Source organism: Netta rufina (assembly GCF_964035555.1).
Source record: "Netta rufina genome assembly, chromosome: Z".
Classification (NCBI taxonomy): domain Eukaryota; kingdom Metazoa; phylum Chordata; class Aves; order Anseriformes; family Anatidae; genus Netta; species Netta rufina.
In genome coordinates this window covers 50,892,851-50,918,209 of record NC_140126.1, presented here as the reverse complement: position 1 = coordinate 50,918,209, position 25,359 = coordinate 50,892,851, and the positions used below count along the sequence as shown (strand labels likewise).

Here is a 25,359-nt window from a genome sequence, read left to right as displayed (position 1 = left end):
AGCAGGTTTCTGTTTAGTGAGCTAAACAGCTGGAGGTAGCAGAACTGCAATACATGAAACTACCCCTAGCAATTGTCCGAATCCTCTGCCTCAGTAGCTGTATCGATCATGTTGCCACTAGCTAATCATCTTGCCACTGTCTGGTTCCTGCCTGCAGTGCTCTGAATAGTGCTGCAGTTACACCACTGTGAGCTGATAATAAGGTGAGGGAAAAAAAAAAAAAAAAAAAAAAAAAAAAAAAAAAAAGGAAAGGAAAGAAATATGGGTGTGTTTCCACCTAAACGTTTTCTGTAACCTTTATGCTTTCATACATACTAACCATGCATACTAACCATACAGAGCTTTCTGATTAGTATTGCTTTTATTGATTTTACTTTAGCAGTCAAACACCATATGGAATTGAATAATCAAACATTTCATTTAAAAGATGTTGAAATGAAACATCTTGACACTTTTTTTTTTCCCTCCACAGACTTTTTCTTCTTTTTGGAGATCTGCATGTTATTATTATTATTGCTACAAGAAATGTGACCAAGACTAATTATTACCTTGCTCCACCTTCGTACACTGATATCCACAAATGGACAGATTCTCATCTGGTGGGTGTCCAAGGAATCTGAGTTCCATGGACAAAGCTCCATGGAGATCTTTGCTCTTAATTTTTTGTGCCCTTCATCTGCACCAAGCAAGATGATGGAGTGGATGCCTATTGTTCTAGCTCTGTAAAGGAAGAATCAGCCTGAGCCCACAGTCAGGAGCAGGTATGTGTCAGTAGCACAGTGCAAAACAAAATTTTGGCCAGGCTTCAATGTTTTGGGACATTTCAGTCGAACAAGGGGTAGTCATCATGTGTGTGGTAGTTCTCCTCTGTCCATGGTGCTGAGATGGACTCCACGTGGGTACCAGACTCCTTCCCTTCCCCTTGTCAGAAAATACTATTATTTCTGTGGTTTGTCCTTGTCCACTGAATGTTTCATTAAATTGCATGACTGTCAGCTTCACATTCATAAAGCATTCTGGTGATAATCTATGCCATCAGAAAGAAGACCTATGGGGCATTGCTCAAACCATTGGTATATCTGAGCAAGCTGGTATTTCTCCTGTATCAGAAGTCACGTATCTCTGGTAAAACATGTATCAGATCCCCCCATGAGCCCACCCATCGAGCCAGGTTTCTCAGCAAAGTTTTCTCACAAAAGTTGTGTCAGACCACTTCTGTGCCATTTCAGATGCAAAAGCGTTCTCCAGACGTCTTTCTGAGACCACTTTTAGACAAGAATCTGTAGCCTACATCACTTCTTTCTGACCATGTCCTTCCTTGTCTCTGTGTTTAAAACCTGTGTGGTGGCGGGGGTGCTGGGGGTACATTTCCCGACTGATAGGCCAGAGTACCTTCTGGACAGGAGGCACTGAAATCAGGCTTAAACTTTTTTTTTTTTTTTAATCATTTTTTCTTTGAATGTACAGCCTCGGGGAGTTGCTTGGAAGCTGACACTTTGGGGTCATGGGGAGATCCTGAAGCTGGGACAAGGTGTGTCTCAGTGGGGTTTGTAGTTTGGTGATCCTCTGCCTTATTCTTATGAAGCAAAGGGAGCTGTGAAGTGGTGGGTGTTGTGAGTCATGTGTCTTGGCTTTTCCTGGCAGCTGTATAGCCTGGAAAAAGTGGGAGTAGTCTGAGGACCTGGTCACGGATAAAGCACCTTTGGAGGGTGAGCTGGATGGAGTTCTAGGGACAGATTAGCAGCTCTAAACAGATCAATGAGAGGCTCAAGGATCTCTCAGGGTCTTCTTGATGTGCCTCTTGCTTTTCCTGACTTGTGAAAGTCCCTGTGAATGACAGCACTTTTTCCCTTGCACACAGGGGAGAATATCTGTAGTTGCTAAGCCTGATGTATAAATAAGCAAAAGCTAAAGATCCTGTGAACAGGATGGATGACATTTCTCAACTGTGGTGACCCTTGCCTGATACAGGAACTCCTTGATGTAACGCATTCCAGGCCACCTCAAAGCAGGGAAAAGTTTCTAGGCAATTAGGTGTTTAAAATATTAGCCCACACATCTCTGATCCTTGTTTTGGATGGCATTTTTTCCTTCCCAGACTCCAGGATATAGGAGCAAGGCGAGCACCTTAAGGTTTATTATGGTGGGGAAGGCACACTGTTATTTTCTTCTCTTCATGGGTAACCACATGTGAATGAAAAATGCGAGCTGTTGTGTGGTGGGCCCAGACTAAAAACCCTGTTCAAAAGAATGTAGGGGGTGGAAGAGAGGATGGTGGTGGTGGTGGGGAGAGACGTGTCCTGGAAATGCCATGTTAATTGCACAGGAAACCTGGGTACACACCTTCAGTGGGCTCCCAGATTCATTTCTCTGGTCTAGCTATCTGGTGTAGCTCTGCTGAGCCACTGGTAAAGTGAGTAAGGAGAGCAGAGCATTAGAAAGGTACCCACATACCCCTTGGACTGGGAACATGGGGGTTGAAAGGTAGGGGCTGAAACAAGAGGGCTCGTGTGTTTTCCCCACCCCCTATCGTTATCATTATTTTTGCTGTTCGGAAGGCTGCCAGCAGAAGTGCAGCACACCCAGTGGAGCTCCCTTATCGGGTTCTGCTGGAGGTGGCTTTCTGGGAGCTCTCCGGGTCAGACCCAGGCGGGTAGGCGCTGGCCTCAGCATCGCACCGCGCCCCCGCCTCCCTACAGCAGCCACCCTGGACCTCCCTGAGCCGAGGAGGCATCGCAGCCCCTGGAGGGGACCGATGCCCCCCTGCCGTGCCCGCTGGACCCCCTCAGCCCCCAGGGAGCCCTCCCCGACCTTCACCCGAGGTCCCCCCTCGGGGCTCTGTGCCAGCGCTTCTGCCGGCCGCCGGTTCCGGGGCTGCCCCATCCCTTGGGTCCCTTGGGTGCCTCGGGGGTCGCGGTCCCACCTCCCCCGATGATGACAGGGGGTGGCCAGGAGCAGCGCCCGTTCCCTCCGGGGATGCGAACGGCGCAGGATAAGGGGGAGAAGGGAGCCGAGCAGCCGGCCGTCCCTCTCAGTAAAACCCAAGGCAGAAGAGGAGGGGACGCCAAGGCGACATCCCTGCCTCTGCAACTCCTTCAGGACCCCGGGGACGAGGAGGGGTCTCCGGGGAGGACCCGGCACGGAGGACGCGGGTTGCTCCGCCACCTTCCCCCTCTCGCAGGAGGGCGTTTTTTGCCGAGATCTCCCCCGGCACACCGCACACACGCGCGCTCACACCGGCTCCCGAGGCGATGCGAGGCAGCAGCGGCAAAAACCCACCAGCGGGCCGATCCCCACCCCCGCCGGGCGAAGCGGCGAGGATGCCCGGCTCCTGCGGGCGGCCGGGGACGGGGTGGGCGGCGTGCACGGCGGCACCCGCACCCCTCCGGGGCCGGGCAGGGACCCGCTCGGCGGCGGGCACCGAGGGGCGATTGCGGCGCAGGGAAGGGGCGGGCGAGCCGGAGGCAGGGGGAGGGCGAGAGCCCGGCTCCGGCAGCAGGGGGAGGAGGAAGGAGGGACCGTGTCGGTGGGATGGTCCGGAAATCCCGTGATAAAAAGAGGAGCGCGGGGGAAAAGTAGGGAGAAGCTCCGCACTCGTCCTCTCTTTCCCCCTCCAACCCCGAGCCCGCAACTTCCCCGGCAGCCCGCGGGCACCTGCCACCGGCACAGCACCGCACGGCACCGCACAGCACCGCACACCCGCCGCCGAGCGAGGTACCGTGCCGTGCCGGGCCGTGCCGGGCCGGGAGGGCAGCGCGGGGTGCGGGCAGGGCGACCCCCGATCCCCGGCGAGCAGCCCCGGGGCTCGCCCGCTGCCCGGTGCGCGGTGCCCGCTGCCCGGTGCGGGTCTGGGAGCGGCTGCCGAGCTCCCCGCGGCCGGTGCCAGCAGAGGGAGGCAGCAGGCTGCGCGGAGGGGATGCTCTCCCCGGGAGGGATGCAGCCCGCTCGCTGGCACGGCGCCGGCACGGGGGGGATGGCGGTGGCGGTGTCCCCCGGGGGCGCACGGGCAGCTCGCCCCGAGCCCCCGCTCGCCCCGCCGGGCACTTGCGGAGCGCTTCACCTTCAAACGCCCCCTCCGGCACCGAGGCGGCGAGGGAGAAAGTTCAGGGCTGCTTTAACGCCTTGCTGCCCGGCTGCGGGGGGCGACACCGGCTCTGCGCCCACGGGCTCGCCGCCACCCCTCCGGCTTTCCCCACCGGGGTCGGGGCTGCCTCGTCCCGCGGGGCCGGGGCTGGAAACTTGTGGAGGGGAGGAGAGCTGCGGGAGAGGGGCTGGGGAGGGCCGTGCGGCTGCCTGTCCTCCTCCCGGGGGCACCGAGCCTCTCGTCTCTCTGCCTCCTTGCAGGCTGCCCTCCGCGGAGTCCCGGCCTCTGTGCATGCGAGGTGTGAAGCTGGGCGGCACCCCCAAGCCATCGCCATGGATTTTGTCATGAAACAAGCCTTAGGAGGTAAGTGTGGTTGGCACGCGGGGGGTCCCGCGTCCCCTCTTTCCCCACTCACCAAGAGAGGGGACGGGCTGCTGAGAGCCCCTGGCAGGGCCCGCAGCTGGGAGAGGTGTTTGGGGACCGCAGAGGAGCATGCCAGCCACTGATTCATGATCCCAGAGCCAAGTGTGTGAAGAATCTGGGCAGGAGAGGGCAGCAGCAAGCAGAGACTAAAGCCCCATGCCATGGGGAGGCCTTCCGCACCAGATGTGCAGGTCCAGGGTCACGCCTGAGCTGGCCCCTACCAGCTGGCCACATGCACGGTGCACAGGTCCTGCTTTGCTTCTTCCTGCCCACCGAGGCAGCTATTACAAGGGCCGCAGACAGCCTTAGCCAGAGGAAACCCAAAGAAAGAGTAGCAAGTTGTGTGTGGGGGAGCCCCCTTCCCAAACTCCCTCCAGACCTTGGCCAGACCTTGACCAAAGAATGGCCAGTGCAGGGAATTTTTGTACCTGGTATTTGGAGAGGTTTTTTTCTTGATTAATATTATTGCTGCAATAAGCAGGGAAACAATAATAAAGTATTCCCTCACAACCTATGTAGATCTGCAGCAGACCTCTATGACGTTTTTGATGTGTTTCCTCCCATGTGCGATGAATCGTTTTCACCTGATGGTGGGAAGTCGGCAAGGCGGCCGCGTGGGGGAGAGAATTGTGCCGCAGTTGTGCTGCCTTCCCGGGCTGCTCAGCCTGACTGCTCAGCCAGAGCAAGGCTGTCACTGGGACAATGCCAAACACAGGCTGCCCTTGGGAGCTGGTTGGCCTCCGCGGAGATCCATGATGTGGTTCTGATCATTCTCTGTGCTGTGATGTGTGCACCTTCCATTAATTTTCCTCCGTAGGAGAAACTGTAGTCATGGGACTGGGGATATTTCATGCATGGTGTTATTGATATCACATGCGTTTTCAACACATGGTAGGGACATTTGCTGCAGGACTGTTTTCTGTGGTGTGGAAACACATTTTTAATCTTTGAAAGGAAAGAACTGTGTTTTTTTTTTTTTTTTTTTTTTTTCATGAAGGGAGTAGTTAAGAACAGAGCAAGCACCCCTGGTTTTCATTGGGGTGTTTTGAATGGGGAGAGCAAACTGGAGAAGAAAGGTATCTTCGTATCTTGGTATTTTATGGCAGCAAGTAAGACCCTATTTGAGAAGATAACTGTTCTTGTGGTAGCAGTGTTACACCTCATTACTCTTTGGTCCCTGTTTTGAAGGAGAAATAGTTTTGAGGACTGCAGGTTTTGCACTGTTCTCTACAGTGTGAATGAGGTCGCTTACACAGGAGCGAGCAAGTGTACCTGAAAACTGGAGATTTAGCCAGTGCAGCTGGAGGTCGAGCAATCCACTAAGGGGAAATAACTGCTTATAGACTGCAGTTAAAGGCAGGGGGAGGAGGGTTGCAGCAAAGGAGTAACAGCTGAGATGCATGCCTTTTCTTGTGGTGTAGTGACTAGCCAGGCTTGGAAGCAGTACGTGCTTGTGCTGAACAGCATTTACTCTGGGCAGACATTCATTCTAGCATGATATTTCACGCCAGGGTCAGGATTTGCATTATAAGAGGAGATGCTGAGAAGGCAAATCCAAAAAGCATCTGTTGGTGAAGTCTGAGTTTCTAACGTCTCAAGCAAGATGCTGCCCAGGGCACTAGATCTTCTGCCAGATGACTTACTGGATTAGCAAAATGTGGCTGGTGTTTGCCCCTTGCTTGATAAAGGAGAAGACTGCAGAGAGGTAAAAACCAGGAAGTGGTAATTCATTAAGTAGAGACCTATTTTTAAATCAGAAATAGTTTTGAAGAGGAAAAACAGTATCTCCCAAGTCAAAGATACTGTAGAAAGTAAAAGTGTTTTTGGACACTGGTTTCCCACCCAGTGTTAAAGCTCCAGCTGATGCAAGCACTGTAATCTGGCTGCACTGGTACAGCAAACTGAGGACCAGCAGTTACAGTTTATTTCCTTAATTATGGGGCCAGATCCCTTTTTGTCTGCCAGTTCTGAGAGCCAGAAAGAGATGCCCAAAGTGAGCAAAGCACCCAGCATCTGGTGGGTAGTAGGATGCGTTGTGTGATCTGCTAGCAAGCTTTCTCATTAGACCGTGACCGTGCAATTTCAATTTAATGTGTCTTTTCCCAGAACACCTCTGAACCTTTTTTGCTGCTTGCTTGCTTGTTTTATTATTATTATTATTATTGTTTGTTTGTTGTTTGCTTTGCTCTTCAAAAATTCTTATCCTATCTTCAAAGCCCCTTCTTGCATTCCTGGAAGAAAGAAAAAAAAAATTCCATTTTGGCAGTAAGGGCTGCTGTAATTTGCAGAGGGTCAGGCCTGCTACAGATATTGCTTGTAGACCACCTGCAGCCATGACTGCTTAACTCTTCCACTGTCTCACCTGGGGACACCTCACAAAGACTAGGGACCAGCCGGGTTTCCCTGTGTGAGCACACGTGTATGGCATTTCCTCTCCCCAGCATCCAGCACCAAAATGAGTCTCAGGCCAGAGCTAAGAGCCTGGATCTGTCACCTGCTTGCAGGTGGGGTGCTTTTGCAGGGAGAGCATTTTGCTGCTGTTCAGTTCTTTGCAGAGCTCTGAAACATGTGAGGACTTTGGGATGAGGTTACATGCTGCTGGAGCGATCAGAGAAGGTACCGGAAGGACAGCATCAGGGCTTTCCCCCCTCCTCACTCCCCTTCTTGAGGAAGAGAAGGTCTCACACTTTGCTTCATTAGTAAGCAGTGGCCTTAGGAGGAAACTCCTTGTGGGAGTTTTCCCACTGCCTTTGAAGCAATCTCTGAGGGTGTTTGCTCAGTCTCTAATGGCATCTGATGATCAGATTTGTTTTTCCTTGGAGTTTTGACAGTCAGAGGGCTTGTAGTAATCAGGAAGCTGTCTTGAAAGGTGGGTGAGATGAGTTAGCAGGCAAGGAAAGGCACTTATTCTGTGAAGTGTAGGACTGCTTTGTTTAGGAGCCTGTGTGACTCTAGAGGTTTGGGGTTTTGTGAAATTAGTTTGGCGGGTTATTGTATTGCTGAAACAGAATGTGTTATTTCCCTGACTTGTGGTTAGAGGGGGTCTGCAGAAGCCTGCTGTTTCTGTGCAGTGGAGAGCTCTCTTCTGCCATGCTGCCAGCACTGGGATTTTGCTGCTAGTCTTGGCAGCAGAGACTTTGCCTGGATATTGGCAGGCTTGAGATGTGTCTTTGCAAATTCTTGGCCTCTTCAAGGTAAAACCTCTGACCCTTTCATCAGTAGTGGGGGCTGTGGTCCAGGAAACACACTACAAATTATTAGCTTATTTGGCCAGTTGGTTTCTATGGCTTTTTTTTTTTTTTTTTTTTTTTTTTTCCCTACCCAGCACATTTCAGCACTCTGTGTCAAAAGTCCTCCCGTCTACTGTTTGTGTGACAGTGCAGGCACCACGGATTTGAAATGCAGTCATGATTCTGATTTGCTGTGTGGGATGACAAGAGGAAAACAGCAAGAGGAAACCTGGGGGCTTAAAATCACTGCTGCTTCTTCCAGAGAAGCGACAGAGACAGCAAAAAGGTGTTTTATACCCCCCACCCCTGATCAGAGCCCTGCCACACCACCAGGCATTGACTTAAGTGTGTACTGGTAATTTTCCTCTTCCTGTGACAGATCACTAAGTGAACGCAACCAGGATGACTGCATGATTGCATTTTATACCAGGATCGCTCTTTTGCAAGCCAGGTCAGAGCTCTAGAGGATTGTCGTCATGATTAGTAGAGCAAGGTGTATGACTTCCAGCAAAAAGCTGGCAGCAGATGCCCTGAAATGGTCCCTGGAAGAGTTTAGCCATGATGTTTTTCACTGGACATCATTTACCTCTGCATTGCTTGTGTGAAGGCAAGAGGTACACTAATATCCGACTCCCAAGCCATACTGCACTGGCTCACTTCCGATGCCACTGTGGCATGGACAAACAGAAACTGGGCTGAAGCAGAAGAGACACTAATCTCCATGAAGCTCTGCTAGCTAGCTTCCTTTTGCTGGGAGACTTGAGGGCCAAGGAACTTAGGCATTTTCATATGGAAAAAGAGAAAGGTAAAGCCCATGGGGAGGTGAAGCAGATTTGTCTGAGATGTTTCAGATCACGATGCGATTGAAGAGAAAGAGAGAATTTCTTACAGCAGGAACTGGCATTGTGCGGGCCAGAAGGCTGTGAAGATGTGGATGTTACAGAACAGCCACAATAGCTCCTGTGCTGCTTTACAATGGTGTACTGCAGGGCCCTTTCAATGTGCTGCTTTTATCACCAGACAGGAGAAATGTGTAGCTGGGATGCCTGTCTTAAATAATGACTTTTCCTAATGTCAGCCCGTGTATTATTCATGTAACTTATTTAATGTAATGATTCACGTAGAGGCTACTATCTAAATTCTTTCTTCAGGCTGCCCTAATGCCATGAATTCATTGTGCAGTGCAAGCCCCATGCAGGAGGAAGAACAGACTTGTGTTTCTGCTTAGATATTCACTGGGCTGTACTACGGGTATGATTTTCTGTTTTATTGGCAGCAGCTTAGAGTGAGGACTGCTGCTTGGCATTCACTTCTTTATCCATCAAGATGAAATGGAGAATTGTTCACAAGGATTCTTAAAATACTGTAGGCAGAAGACGAACGCAACCAGATTGCCATCTGGAATGTGTCAGCAGAGGGGACTTACTCCTTTCTGTCCCCCAGCTGCCACTTTGGTTCAGCTAGGTATAACACAAAACTCAATTCAGAGGGAATCCCCTTGTTCTTGAAGGTAGGCAGGGATTTAAACCCTCCCGAAGATAATAGGATTTAAGTCAATGTCCATAAGCTCTGCAAGAGGAGACCCTTCACTAAGCTTATGTTAGTGAAGGTGTGAGTGTGTGTGAAGGGCAGATAAGCCTGGATGGAAACCGTGCTAGTGTTTAACAACATCTTAGCAGCTGCCTTCTGTGTGGCTTATGAAGTGCATGTTTTGCTGCAGCATTTATCTCACTTCGCTTGTTTGTGATGTGTGGATTAAGTCCTTGATTTGTCCTGGAGATGTCAGAAAGATAGTAAAGGCAACACAGACCTGTCCACGGTGGCACAGAGTGTGGAACAGGCACAGTGGCTTCTGCCTTCTTCTCCTCAGCTCAGCCTCGTCTCTCACATTTGCAGTTCCCTGCTGAGCCTTTCCTTCTCTGAGACCTCATACATCAGGTTAGCTGTGCTCCACTGCTTGTGAGGTCCTGGAGCAGGACTGAAACCATAGTGCAGAACTGCATGCTGTAGTGCCCAGAAGTGCAGGTAATTGCTGCAGGGGTCTTCATTGCCTGAAATCCTGGAAATTTGTGACACGAGATATTTCATTTTGCAGTCAAATGCTTCCAAATCAGAGATTGGAGAATCTCAGAGGTGAAGCAGGAGGCCTCCATCCTGTTGCAGCCTTTGGTGAATGTTGGGGGCCCATCTGCCTCTGTTTTCAGTTAACTTCTTCCTAAACTCTTAAGTGAGAAAGAGCATAAGATGAAGGCTTCAACCTCAGACAGCAGTGTGTTTATGCTGATGATCCACTATGTTCTAGGTCCTTTATTCTTTGTCTGATGTTTTGAGTATGTGCATTTTAATGACATTTTGAAGATGAAGAAGTAGCATTGATATCTGATGGATACATTTTTCAGAAAGGATGGTTTTATTGGCTTTTTTTTTTTTTTTTTTTTTTTAATGCCTACTGCTGGCAAAGAGATTTTCTTGAAGGAATTGGATTATGCTGAGTGCAATCATGATGTCTGTTGCCAAGATGAGGGTAGAAAGGAGAATCCTATGTAGGTGTCACTGCTTCAGAAAAACAAAGTGAACCTAAGTTCTGCACCCATTCAAGGCCTTTTAATCTACAGCAGCTCTGAATATTCCTTGTTCATTTATGTGATACCGAATTCTCCCATGGCAACCTGTAGATGTTGGTTTGTTCTTCATGAATTCCCATTAAAGCCAAGGAGAAGGACATTTTCGAAGGAAGCAGATCATTGACTGTAGAGGTGATACCAGTGAAACAACTAATAAAGTAAGAGCCAGCTGACTTATTCCACCCATGATCCAAACCAGGAGGAGAAACACTGGCAAAGTCCTTTCTTCTTACATCTTTCTTCAGGCAGCTTTGTTTTGTTCTCTTGCCTCTGTTGCGTTTGGTGGTTTTATAATCATGCTCTCACCTGCATTGTCTGCTCTGATCTTACATCTGTTTGCCATATTTGTAAGCTGGTACTGAGAACAGAACGGGCTTATTAAGTACCCTTACATGAAATTAGCAACCTTCAGCCTGATGCTTGTACAGGTATGCCCCAAAGAGCTGTACTAAGACTTGTCCTGCTGAGCATTTGCATGCCAAGAGCCTGCTTGGAGTAGGGTGATATGAACAAGCAAGAATCTGTCTCTCACAAAGAGGGAAGAAAGGGAGAAATGAGGAAACTTCACATGCATTAAAGAGTTCATCCAGGATTTGGTTATGGCAGAACAGAAGACTCTTCTTGATTCTTTGTCCCCTTTGAAGGAATTGCTGCATACTTTTCATGTAAACATCTATTGTCATATACCTTAATCTTTCTGGCTTTTCTTTTTTTATGTATCTTCCATAATGAAAGTTGGTTATTCTGCAGGCCAGAGGAGCATGGGTCTTTCTTACCAACTGCATCCTTTTGGCACAAATTGAATTTGTCAGTGCTGAATTTTTGGACTGTGCTGCATAGAAAACATCTGAAGCAGCAGATGTGGAGCTGGGCAGGAGTCTAGTGCATGATGCATGATGCTTACTCAAACTGTCCTGGTAAAAATGAGACTGAAAATGTAAGCCGTTGGTTTGCCTATGGTCCATGGGCAGTGACAGGTTCAGGTACAGGTTCTAGCAGTCTCCAGGATGGTGGTCCAGCAGCTTTTCAGACATTTAGGGAAGGGATATAGTTTTCAGAGTGGTGGCTATGGGATGTTAGTCCCTGTATCCTGAAATTTTTCCTGTTGCTTCCAATAGCTGCAGTTGAAGCACGCTGAGGCTCTTCTGAGCACTCTACCTCTTCTCTTCCAGTGATAAGGCAGAGAGCTCTCTGCCTCAAACACTTCTCACTGGGAGGCTGCAACTCTGCACTGCTCGTTACATGCGCTGGGATCAAGTGCTTGGTCAAGGCTACACAAAACCTTAAGCATTTGCTAAGTTGTGGCTTTGAGAACTGTGTTGGCTGCTGTCTTATTCTCTCTCTGCTACAGCTTGGTTGCTAAGTTGTGGCTTTAGTTAGTTCTGCTTCTTGCAGATTGGCATTAGTGGCATGTGTGTGTGTCTCAAAGGACACAGGGCTTTGCTGAGAAGGCTGAGAATTTCCACAGGTTGCTGAGCGGACAATCATGCTCTTTGCTGAAGGGTAACAGCTGCAATTACTGGCATGGTGGAGGTTACTGGTAGCACTCCTGTCACTGGTATGAATCACCATGCATATTAGAGATGAAACAGTTTAAGCAAATCGTGTGTCTCTCTACTAGGAGCAAATCAATGATCACACTGTGCAATTCAATAATTGATTTTTTTTTTTGTGCAGTTTTATATGATCTGATTCAAATTGGTTGGACAATGTCACTATAGAAATGCATTAATACATCAAGTAAGTTTAATCTGACTTCTCATGTGCATCTTACTGAAATTTGCGTTTGTCATTACGTACACGAGTGAAACTGCTAATCAGCTACTTATGATTTTGCAGCATGACTTGAATCTTGCAGCTTTTTTTGCAGTGATACTGACCTTGCAGGAATGTCAAACATGCGACATCAACAGGAATTCAGGATTGAAAGGGCTGTGCAGTACCTTCTGAAGAAAATAAGGAAGAAAGTGAAGAAAACAGTGTGGTGCTTTCACATCAAAAGCCAAATAAACTCTGCCACACCACTCTCTTAGTCCCCCTCCTCAAAGGAAGAAAAAAAAAGCTTATGGGTTGAGATAAGGATAATTTAATTAAAGGAAAAAAGAAAGAAAAAAACCTAGCAAGGGCCTTATTGAAGCAAAGTGTGAGAAAACAATTATTCTCTACTCCCCATCAGCAGGCAATGCTCAGCCACATCCTGGGAAGCAGGGCCTCAATACATGTAGTGGTTGTTTGTGGGGACAGACGTCTTCATAAGGAGCCCCCCCCCCCCCCCCCCCTTCCATTTCCCATTTTTTATTGCTTATTGTGACCTCATATTGCATGGAATATCCCTTTGGTTGGTTTAGGTCAGCTGCCCTGGTGGTGTCCCCTCTCCACTGCTGGCTCTGGGGGTGCTGGGGTGAGTCCTGGTGCTGCACCAGCACTGCTCAGAGATAGACAGCACACTGGTGTGATACCTGTGCTGTTCTAGCTACAGGTGCAGAGCACAGCACTGTATGGGCTGCTGCAGGGAAAGCTAACTCCATCCCAGCCAGACCCAGCACAGAGCCCAGTCTGTAATGTTGGACCTGTTTTGGTGACTCTTGCCTCCTAGGAGAATGGGAGCAATGAAGGGGAAGGCAGACAACAACTAAATGGAAAGGTGTGCTAAAGAAATTTGTGTCAATGCTTAAGCTGGCAGATAGATGAACTGTCTGTGTCTCTGTGTCCCTGGATTCACCTCTTTTTTTCTGCTAGTGAACCCAGGCAAGGCTGGCCAGTAGAGAAGAAGTTTGAACCTTGAACCTCATGTTTAAGATAACTGCGTGTGAGCTGGTTGTCTCAACTGCTGGCCTCATCTGTAGGAGAACCCGGTGTGTCCTTGGAAAGGTCACTTGCTCTCTGGTTTACGTGGCAATTCTACCAGTTCCCCTTCATAGGAAGCAGTATGTGGCCCCATAATCCCTGGAGAAGGACAGAGACAAGTGTGACATAGGCACCTGAAGACTGTCCTTCTCTTCATGGGAGGGTGATAGCATCCTATGTTTTCTGTCACTCCTTCCTCCATTTCTTGGTTCTTGGCAGAACGGAACTTGCAGACTCAGTGGACTTGACTTGATATTTGCAGTGAAACTTCCTTGTTCATCCTGACTTCTTTCCACCATTTTATTGCACCTGCTGTGAGATCTTTTTCCATGCTTCCTAAAGGTGTAGAACCTGTGGGACTCCTTGGTCTCTGTTCCAGTACCTGTCCCAAGTATATGTGTCTGCTAAATTCCTTAAAAATGCAGGTGTTAATTAGAATTTTAATTTGCAAGAGGACTTTGGAAGGGTTTTGCTAAAACATTTTTTTGGTGAAAAGCTTTTAAGTACACAGTTTGTATTTTCTCAGCAATCAAGAAGAGAAACACTCAGCACAAACTTGAAAGACTGTGTGAGACTAAGACATCATATCCAAACAGCTGTGTTTTTAATCCATGACAGCCCTTTATTTTATACTGGAGTTAAGTGTACATGTGCCACTCTTCCCTGACACAAGTACCAAGAAAAAAAACAGCCCATGGCATTTGATGGTGATAGCAGCATTAATTTTTAGGACCTAGGCATCCTATAAAAATTCATGGCAATTTTCTCTTTGCCTTTGGAAACAGCAGAGTTTCATCCAGTCTGTTTCGTGCTCTTTTAAAACCAGCTTTCCCCAGTTAGCTACATCTCTATCAACTTCTTTTCTTCCCCATCAGTTATACATCAGATGTAGCATTGCAAGAACTGTTGTCCAGTACTACTAATGCAGGTTGAGACTGCCCTGCTGTTTCTGGAGGGCTGAGAAGTTCCTAGTGATGCTCAGGTGTGGGGTGTCCAGTTGACTTGGAATTCTAGCATTTGGTTTGGGATTTTGGTTTAAGCCCCCAGATTATTGATGAAACAGGCAAATGAGGCAGCTCAAAGGAACAGCAGAAGTTTGTGCTACTTTTGAGTAATTGTTAGTTTCCTCAATAAAGAAAAGAAAAGAAATCCACGTGTGACTTTCACTGAGTGAAATGTTTTGTGAATGAACCAATTTCTCTTTGTACTTTCATTCATATATGTTTTTTTTTCATTAAAGAATATATTTTTTCTTAAAAAATGATGATGAGAAGAAGAAGCTATTCACAGGTCTTGGTAACTGCCAGCACATCAACCTAGTTGCTTCTGTGCACAGTTCTAACTGGGTACAAAACTGCCTGGGAGAGTGTTTAGAAAAAAACCCTGTCCTCCCTTATAGAGACAGACAAGTCTCTCTCTCTCTCTCTCTCTCTTTTTTTTTTTTTTTTCCCCTCTGCATTCATTTTATTTAAAGATCTCTTCATGTGACAAATGCAACTTTCCCCTATGTATTTTTCTTACTGCACAGTTTAAACATCAGCTTTTCTTGTTCCATGTCAGCCAAGCTGCATAGTGACAGATTAAAAGGAACACGAAAGAGGAAATTTATAATTGCATGGAGATGCATTAAAATGCTGAAGAAAAAGGTTAAGAGGGGACACAACTGCTCTCTCTAAATACATGAGAGAGGTAAACATTGCACCGAAGGAAGAGCTACTTAAGGTGAAGGACAATATTGGTAAAAGAATAATGGGAATAAATTGGCTATTAACATACTTGAGTCAGGAACTAGGAGAGTGTTTCTGGCTAGCAGAAGAGGAGAGATGTGGTGGGGGGAGTCTGCTGTTGGGTGAAATGGGGAGAAAGAGAAGCTGGTTCTCAGGTGGGTTTCAAAAAATGTGTTAGTGTAACTGTGCATGCTATAGAGATAGGGCCAGAAAAGCAGGCAAATTATTTTATATCTTGAGTACCTCCACAGCAGAGGTATAATATATATGTATATATAAATTTATTATAAGAATTATATATAATATGTAGTATTTATGTTTTATATATATATATATAACAAAGAGCAGACAGCTTCTGACTGATTATTTATAAGAAGCTCCATAATAACAAAATCCTCTTTAAAAGATATTTAATTTTTATACTCAATTTTGATGTTTTTCTAATATGTGACAGTCTTTGATGTGGTCAGTGGGTCTTGCCTAGCTCAGTGGGAGCCACCCCTTTGGGTGAGGTTGTCATACAGCTGTGGTTAGATTTCCCTTTCCTGAAAACTTTTTATCCCTGTTGGGTCTGTATTGTGAGGAGAAAAGGTCTGTCAGCTGTATCATCCTTCTGGCTGGCCCAAGGGTGATCCGAAATCAGCTGTCAGATTCAAATTGGAAGGGATGTTATTTCCAATAACTTAGTGTATTTGCAAAGTCATTTCTGGAATAGCCGAGTGGTTTGCTTCTGAGTAAAGCAAGCTTACAGTGCCAGCAGATATTTTTCTAGCTGTGATGTTTTGGCCGAGGCAGAGATTTTGGGCTTCACATAACAACAGTATCTTGAAATTCCCCATGTGGTAACAGGAGCTTTGGCCCTACAGCTGAAGTGGACTGTAACTGTGAGCCCCTCTGGCTGGCTAACAATACATGTGTGGCATTGGACATGTTTTTAAACACTGAGATCATTTTAACCCACCTGTCACTTCCTTTTTCACTTTTGTTTTTGTGTCTTTTTTCTCTGTACAGCTTTAGTACTTCTACACGCAGTTCACATGGAGGCATGCTTTTCTGCACTGCTGTTTTCAATAACTTTTTTCATTTGTTTTACATTACAGCTGAGAAATAAATCATGTCAGAGCTAGTTCTTCCTGTGGAATCTCCTCCCGATTTTGAACGGTTGTCTGAGAACAAGCTATTCCGTGTCTTCCTCAGTACGTCCTGTTACTTGTGATGGCAGATAGATAAACTGAGTTAGACTCAGTTTATGCTCCTCAGTTTCTGGTCCTGCTCCCTACCTGGCCTCAGGTTCATGTTCAAATGAGTTAAATATCTACCGATGTAGGTGGTTTAGGAGTTGTTGGCTTTTGTTGGCCTGTGATCACCTTGTGTGACCAGCTGGGAAAAAAGGCATAATTTTTCTACAGGACTGAAGGACTTGGGTTCAGATTATCTTCTGCAGTATTGTAAGGCTCTATCCCCATGGCTTGATAGTTTTCAACCCAAGTGTCCTTAAAACTGTGATTACTCCAGGAGTGCCTACCCAAAGTGCCTTTAGGAAGGCCATGTGGGGAAATGGTAGGAAACAACTCACTCCCATAGTAAGATGATGTTGATTTCTGGAAGAAAAGAGGAATGTGCTGTCCCTCTCTGCTGACTATGGATCTTCCTGTATCATCTGGGAGTACACTTACCAGGCAGAGATCCCAGTGCAGTTCACATCTCTGTGAACACCACGCTCCCTTAACCAGTGTCAAGGTGCTCCCTTTTCTGGTTGTGTGGCTGGAGATGTCCTGATGTAAAGATAATGACTTGCCTTCTGGTTAAAGGACTTGAAGGTTTTGCTTTTCAACAGTCATCTGGTAAAATCTTGCAGGTGACTGTTTCTGACTGGACCTAAATTCCACTCCTCCAACACTTGGGTCTTTGCTATGCTCGTAGCTGTGCTGACAGTTTGCTGACAGGTGCTGAAACACATCCTCTTGATCACAACCACAGGCAAGAGTGTTCTCCTGTAGTGGTGGGTAAAGTGAAGACAAAGCTGCTGTGGTTTTAACTCTGCCTCCTACCTTGAGTCTTCTCCACTGGTTTAACCATTTAACCATGCAGGGAGTGGCAGCTCCAACTATTGTGAATTGCCCATACTGAATTAACAGTGCCCGTAATTTTTTGTCTCTCAGTTATGGGCATGTTGTCTTATTGCTGATTCTTACATGGTTACTTGTCTGATACTTATTTAGGACTCACTTTTGTGTGTATTTTGCTTTGTGCAGTAGAAGACTAGGTTCCTTTTATGTGCTTACAGAATTATTTCTAATTAAAATAGAGCAATTGAGCTCATCATTAGGCAGCTAATCTACCTCAACTGAGGTAAGCTCTGGATAAGCCACTGAAATTCTGGGCTTGCTTCTGCACAACAGGATCCCAAGACTTGGACACTGTTTTGATATGGCATTATGTAAGTTATAAATATCAGCTTTTCTAAGCATGTCCTTCTGGGCAAAGATCTGTCACTCTACAGCAACTAAAGACCAATGTTTCTACTCTCTCTCTCTCTTTTTCTTTTTTTTTTTTTTTTTTTTTTTTTTTTTCCCAGATGCAAGGAATAATCACATTTTTTTTTTCCTCCTCTCCTTAAAAAAATCATTACACCTCCCTCTTCCCCTCCCCCCCCATATATATATATATATAAATAAATAAATAAAAATATATATACATATATATATAAATAAATAAATCTATTGGGTTTAAGTATTTCTTTCCATGCAGTCGGAAAATGACGGGTTACATCTGACCATCTCCACTTCTGGATGTGCATGGAAGAGGACTTTGAAGAGCATTATTAGGGAAAGGCTGGCTAACCCAGAGATGGTATTAGTTACATAAGATATCAGACGTACCTCAAGTGCAGCATTGATGCTTTGGAGTGAAGCAATTATCTATTTTGTTGTCTTAAGAACAGAGTGACCTAGATTCTCTCTTTTTTTTTTTTTTTTTCTTCTTTTTTTTCTCCTTTTTTCCTCACGGGGTGGCCCACTTAGTTGATTAAACTGCAAGTCAATTATAACTGGTTGTGTTACAGTTGGGAATAAAGCAGAAGTAAAGAGACGAGTTGATAAAGTCATTTATTTTTTGCCTTTTTGGTTAACTGGAAATTATGGTCGGGATTAAGTGAAAAGCATTAGTTCTAGTAGCTTTTGGGTGACTGACATTTCACAATAGCCTTTGCTGGCAGTGTGGAATGTGAAAGTGATTCAAAGAAAAGTTGTGCATTTCATGGTATGAAAATAAAAAAGGTACTGGTCTAATTTATAAAAGATTTAAAATGAGTGTTAAATCCAAAAGAAGTCCAAAGTCAGCAAATGAAGTGACAGCCTTGTTCATGTTTTATTTGAAGTGAATCCATGAAACTATATACTATTTATAATTTTGATGCACTATTTTTAATGTACTATCTATAATTTAATGCATCCGCAAATACTGTAATAAATCATCAGAGATATGGGGAGGGCAATTAAGTTATACAGACAGATTGTGCAGATTCAGTGACCAAACGCCATCTGAAAACAATCCATGCTACAGTCTTTGGTCACGGAATTATCCTTTGGGTTAAGTACATGACAGCTAAGTAGGAATAAACAGCAAGCCAGATAACGTGTGGTTCATGGTAAAGCTCACTTTTAATGGAAACTGACATTGGCCAGGGTCATATTTGTTCCCTCAGCTGTCGTTTTCTCCTCTTAAAGCCTTTTGTGAGCAGAGAGGACAGAACAAAAACAAATCTATTGCAGGACAAGCTGGGAGATAAAAGTTCTCTCCCCATGAAGTTCAAGGAGGTCAATGATCCAATAATATTTCGAATTCCTGAAGCCAGACAGAGTCCAGTTACACACCTGGGTAGATATCTGTAGGTAGATACCTGTAGCATAGACCAAGCTGTAGGTGGGACCCAGCACCAAATTTATGCATCAGCTCCAAGTGGAGGGAGGTGTGCCTTCTGTCTTCTTGGGTTGGATGCTCAGCCCTGCTTCTTGCTGTGTTACTGTTTCATCTGCAGCTGATCAGCATGCCTTCATGAAATTGCTACCTGTCCCATCAAGCATGACAATTTTGCCAGTTGATAAAGCAGATGGCTTTCTACTCTTATTTCTGTATCTGACAGTCTGGAAAGTTGATACCGTAAATCTATTTCCTAATGGTGGGATAGAGGAAACCTACCGGTTCCTGCTCTAAAAAGCTCCATTAACTAAGTCCAGTTGTAATGTGCTGTCTTGCTGCTTGCTGACTACTTCAGCATATGAAAATGGGCTCAGAGATAGCTGCTTACTTTCCTTACCAGCCTGAATTCCCATTTCATTTCAGCAGCACATGAAAGAAGTATCCACCTATGCTGAAGCTGGCCTTCAGTACCTGGGGACTTGAAGAAGCTCTTCAGGGATCAGAGGACTGGAAGACCTCTTTCTTGTATTTGTGTTGAGCTTCTCTGTATCAGGGAGGAGCAGGCTGGTAAGGTAGCAGCGTGCAAGTATTCTGAGAAACACTATACCAGGATGGTGGCTGAGTTCATTTGTGTTGAAGAGAGCCAGATCTACTCCAAGGGCAGCTCACATAGAGCAAAAGAAGGATCACATCCTTCTATCTTCAAACATTTTATGAGAATGAAGTGCTATTCATCTACATGGGGATTTTTTCTCCATCGGGAGGGATTCATCAGAGAACCCATAGAAGATAAAAGCCAGTCCTGTAATTTGAGGGACTTGAAGGCCCGAGAAGGCCTTAACTCAAAGCTGACTGACATCAAGGGGAGGCCACACTTGATTTCAAATGGTTTGAGAGCCGTTTGAAATTTGAAAACATCTGACACACGCTTGTGCATCATTTCAGGTCCTTTTTGCATCTCTTCTTTGTTGTGCTTTTATATTGACTTTCATCGTTAATGTTCTGTCCTCTCTCAGTAGCTAACACACGAAGATATCGGTCTGTTTTACAGTCTTCTTTTTTCCCTCCTTTTCATTAACTATCCTGTCAGGACGTCCTTTCTCGTTCTTTTACTTTGGTGCTAAGGTAACACTAAAACCATCTAACAGGAAAGCGTGGGAGCATTTTCTTGAGTCGGATTCACCAGGAGCAGACTGTCCACATGGCATTCTTCTTGAGTCTACTGACAATTTCCTAATGCTGTTTGGTGAGGCCAAAGATGCTGGCTGTATCTCAAGGAAATGTGATTTGTCCTTGTCACCTCCTATTAGGGCAGTGATGGAAGGGAGGAAATGAAACAACAAACCTGGTTTCATTCAATTGCAAAGCACTCCGGTTATCCACCAGCAAGCAGAAGGCCCTGTTACCCTCCTTGCACTGCTGTTCACTTTGAGCCACGTGCCCAGGTTCTGCTTCTTGCCATCGTCTAAAGCCAGGGGTTGACTGGAGGCAGCAGTCAGGGTGAAGACTAGTACATGATACCCTGTGAAACTGCACCATACAGCAGTGTGGATTACAGGGCTGATATTCATGCAGCACTGCTGACAGAGCTGGTGTGAACTGCCAGAGGTACACACATGTCATCGCTAATGCTGTCAGAGTCTGTTTCATTTGGTGAGATGTTTCTGCTCTTGCTGACATGGTAATTTTGTGATGAACTGGAGTCACAGTGCAATTGTTGGGCTTTATGCTGCAGCAATGTGTGTGCAACTCTCCTTGAGAAATACCAGGACTTGTCTTTAATTGGAGAGCATGGTGAGCTTTGGCAGGGATGTGTGTTCTAACCCAGGATGGAGAGAGTGGGCTCCTTCATGTGTGGGGTGTTCTTCAGAGCTTCCAGCAGTAAGCACAGGACCCGGTTCATGTGAAGGCAGAGTACCCTGTACTATAGCTGCCTGTGCTGTACCATGGACCACAACTGAGAGAGCCTGTTCACAGCCTGAATTCCAGTAGATTTCTCCCTTGAAGAGCCATTCTGTGCTGAAAATGGCATTTTGTTTCCCTCCCCATCTGTTAAATGTGTTCATTGCCACACACACACACACTCACAAAAAAAAAAAAAAAAAAAAAAAAAAAAAAAGTTGGCTTTGCTAAACCGCTAGCCTTGCTGAGATGGTGACCTCTCTGTGCCTCCCACTAGTGTGTGCTCACAGTAGCTGCAGAGTACCACTGTTGTACAGGGAAGACCCACATTAAAAATCAGATGACTATATGTCTTCCCACACATTTGTGGAGGTGGTACTGTTTAGCTCATAGCAAAAATATTGAATATGAGCAAGAAGGAACCCTTCCTTGACTGCACTGATTATAGGAGAAAAGTAAGCTCAGAGGTAGGAGAATAGACCCTGTTATCCACTATTCCACATAATTTTCAATCCATGTAATAGTCTGTCCCAGGAAATCAAAGAGACTTGCTGTGATTATACCACTGACAGTCCCCGAGTAGCTAAATGCAGTTCATGGTTCAAGCAGAGAGACCTGAGCTTCCTTATCCTCTGGCAAATGCTCACCGTTCATGTTTGTTAACCTTTTAATTAAAGAGCCAAAGTGGTAAGAGGTAACTGACTTGAAATGCAAAGCACTCTGTAGAGCTGTCATTTTAACAAGGCCCCTTTTCCCATTCTCTTTAACTACAAAGCCTTTATAAGGGAACAGCCTCATGAGTCAGTCTTTTATGTGATATTAAAACTGGTAATAACTGCTCTTTAAAAAAAAAGAAGAAATTAGTTGTGCTGGGCAGAGCAGGGCTTTTTTTGCTTTCATTCAAATCTGCTCCTGTGCTCTCAAAAACAAACCAAGAAACACATACTGGGGCATTAAGAGAAGAGAGCAGCACTGGCATGATTTCTCATCTCCTTGGAGAAGCTGGTCTATCCTTGCAGGCTCTGCTACTCAAGGGCAGAGAGCACCACAAGTCATCAGCCACTTGGACACCTGGTTGACTGTTGACTGGCCATAGTCATGAGACGTGTAGTACCCATTTGGTAAATGAGGCAGAGGTGCCTATCCACAGGTTTTCCTCCCTTGCTGGCCTATTGGATTAGGACATTTTTCAGAGTGAATGTGGAAGTCCCAGTAGTTTCACAGCATATCCTGGGCCATCAAGAGTTTTTTGGGGAAGAGAAGGTGTGGGCAGGGAGATTTCTTCCTGTCCACCATCATCACAGCATCCTATCAGATGCAGAGACACTTATCCTTTAGACCTCATTCCCAGAATGTTTGTGACTTCTGTTCTACAATGTCTGGTAATTGTTAGATGCTTTCTGAAATGCATACTGTCAGCAGGCCTTTGCATTCGGACAAGTCCAGTTTAGTTTATACCTGCACTGACCTTTATGTGTATCCGGATGGCTTCAGTTTGTCGTTTGATGAGCGCAGAATGCATGGCTGGACTCAACATGACTGTCTTCGAAGACGGTGGCTGTAGCCACAAACCAGTGGGACAGACAATGGCATTGTTGCTTTTTTTTTTTTTTAAGAGTATGGCCTTTAATTTTCTAGTGTAGTGTCATGGAAGAAGTAGCTGGACTTCAGCAAGGGGTCAACTGTCTGTAAAAAATGGTGCTGTGTTTTCACTGCAGGGGGATCTATGTCAGACAGACAGGTACAAATACATGGCTGTGTGATGCAAACCAGTCAGCCACCACATCAACTGATGCAGACAGTTGAACTGGTTTCAGTGGAAGAATAAATTTGCAATGAAAAACTGTTCATCGTTATCTAAACCTCAGCTTAATTAACTTGTGACAGACTCATCTGTGTAACTTTCCAACTGAAGTGTTGAAGTTCCTGAACAAGCTCATTACAGTACTTAAACTGATAGACCAGCTTGACAATGGAAAGTAACACAAATCATTTTAACTAAAGATTGTTTCATTACATAACATTTTAAAAATGTGCTTTCCTCAAGTAGATCTCAGCACCTCTGGGGAACATTTACAACTTCTTCCTATGAGTAAGTGTGTGTTCCTTCTCTTGCCCAAAAGGTGATAATGAAGTCTTTAACAGGATCTGTGGTGGTTCTTTGCTACATAGGATAAAATACAGCATCAGTGTATGTGCTGGCCAGCAATAAAAGGAACAGGGTGAAGGTCGTTTAAGCATTTTCAGCAGAATACAATTGCTCGGAACATCGGGATGATTTGCTGCCTGCTATACTTACACTATGCCAGAATGAAGGAGATCTGTATTTAGTAGCTCTTCTCTTTAATCTGCAACATAAGCCATTTCCTGGCACATTGCATTGATTTCCATCTCATCATGATCTTGTAATAATTGCAGAGGCAGGACAGAACCTCAGCTTTTCTCATTTTTCTAGTGTCTTCTATGCTTTAGCTGTGACAGTAGTTTAGATTTCTTTTAGTCTCTTTTTCAGTAGAACTGCTAGTGAGTCCCCACTCCCTTGTGGGGAGTATTCTTGTACTTTTGCACTTGCATATTCCTCTTTGGGTAGACAGCTTTGGTTTTGCAGCTTGTCTGTTTCATGCTATTATTTGAGAGCACTCATGATGCTAATTTTGCCCTGTGTTGCAGCCCCTTTTAGCTTGCCATCATCCAGATAAAGAACTCAAGACATTCTGGTGTGCTTGAAGGCTGCTCTGTTTCTTATTTTTAAGCCAGTAATGCAAACTATTTTGTCTCCTAACAAGCAGGTATCATCATACTTTCTTACACTACCCAATTTACACTTACAGTACCACAACAATGGAATAAGCATCCATGCTGTCATTCAAGTGATTAATTAAAATCAGGCAATAGACCTTGCAGAACACTCTCCCTGCAGCAGATCCGTCCAGCCTGACAGCGAATCAATTGGGCATCAGATTCCAGACTTAACAAAGCAACACAAAGCAATACAAGTGGTCTCCAGGAGCCTTTTTGCAGTTGTTTCTGCAGACAGCCTGATGGATGCAGATCACACAGCTAGTCAGCCGGTTCTGGGGTCCCCTCAAAGAACCAACACGTGATGAAGTTCTCAGAAACCTCCCAGAAGAGCTGTCTCCATTCAGGAGGATGGAGAGAACACAGACAATGTTCCTTTACCATATCTGCCAGATGGCCATACCAGTTGAGGTGAATCCCATTGGGAATGTCTCCCTGGCAGAAGGGAAAGCCCCAAATGGTCACAGCCGAAGACACAATTTAGGTTGGCTGGAAATATTTGCACATAAAAAGATTTGATTTTTCTTTCACAACTGCTAACCCACAGTTAGTTTTATAGCTTCATTGTAGCAGCTTACTCTTTCATTCTGTCACTTACTCCTGTTAATGCTTGACATGGAACAAGGAGGGGTGCAGAGAAACTAGAGAAAGTTTTGGGAAGAATGAGGAGGTACTGTGACAGCACCATTTGGAGTCTAACTGGTCTTATGTTATCAGCTGCCTCAGGGCTGTGAGTGTCTCAGAACTGAGACATGCCCCGCATCTTCTGGAATTCAAATAATAATGGTGGCAAAATATCCATAAGGTCAGCAGTTGGCGTTACACTCAAACAAATAAAGCCAAGTTGTCGTCTGTACTATGTCTTCTAAAGTATTGCATCCTTTATAGGTGCAAAGACCAGGTTATTGCATATTAGCACTGTTGCTATAACCTGTCTGTTTGTGCTCTTTGGTCTGTTTTGATGGATGTTGATCCTCTCTTCCTGAACAAACCAAAGTCTTCTAGGAGCATGTAAGTGCTCTCTAAGTGTTAATGTGTGCATAAAGCATAGCAGTTAAAGCAGGGGGCATCTGAGCCTCAGTTCAGTATGGAAGAGATAACATGGTGGAGGTCTCACATCTTTAAGGGACATTGCTTGGTGTTTTGACAAAAGGGGAGACCTAATCAGCACAAGCCATTTCGATGTGCTGTGGATCCATTTAACTTTTTCATTGCTGCATGTGTGTACGCAACCATCTGGTGGAATTGTAGCAGCAAACAGGAGAGGTGTTTTTTTTTTTTTTTTTTTTTTTTTTTTTTTTTTTCCTGAAAGTCTATGGGAATTGTTTCTGCATTGGACACCTCTAAAGCTGAGATAGGTGAAGAGGAAGGAAAAGACCTCTGAAGTAGTTTTCACTTTCTAAGCTGGAAGGAAGCCTTCAGAATGCGAGCCAGAAACCAGGCAAATTCCCTTTCTCTTCCAGATTCTCTCATGGGAATTGTCCTCTGTAGCCACATCAATTGGGCAAGCCACTGATAAGCTGAAAATAAAGAGATGCAGCAGGCTTTCTGCTCCTTGGTTGGGCCAGGGTTTCCATAATGGAGTTAAAACCAGAGCTGTTTTCTTGTAAGCAGTTAGATAGAGTTCCTATGGGTCTCATTATGTTTCTCTTATCCCCACTGCTCTTCCTAGAAACTTAAACCTTCCTGTTATGAGTGTGGCCACACAAGGGCACAGTGCAAACAGAAAGTGCAAAGGCAGAAATGAAAAGGAGACATCCTATGGTAGAATTATTTTGTTTTTCTTAGCTATATGAATGCAA

The 25,359-nt window shown here is 45.5% G+C and overlaps 1 protein-coding gene across 1 annotated transcript in view; it reads left to right on the top strand.

Annotated features, from left to right (window-relative positions):
- Window positions 1-4,416: 4,416 nt before the first annotated feature.
- Window positions 4,417-25,359, top strand: part of CPLX1 (complexin 1) — a gene marked incomplete at both ends in the record, with an annotated part of 124,621 nt that continues 103,678 nt past the window's right edge. The window contains one exon of the mRNA XM_084304699.1: window positions 4,417-4,447. Coding sequence (XP_084160825.1) covers window positions 4,417-4,447 — 31 coding nt within the window. The remainder of the gene's footprint in view (window positions 4,448-25,359) is intronic.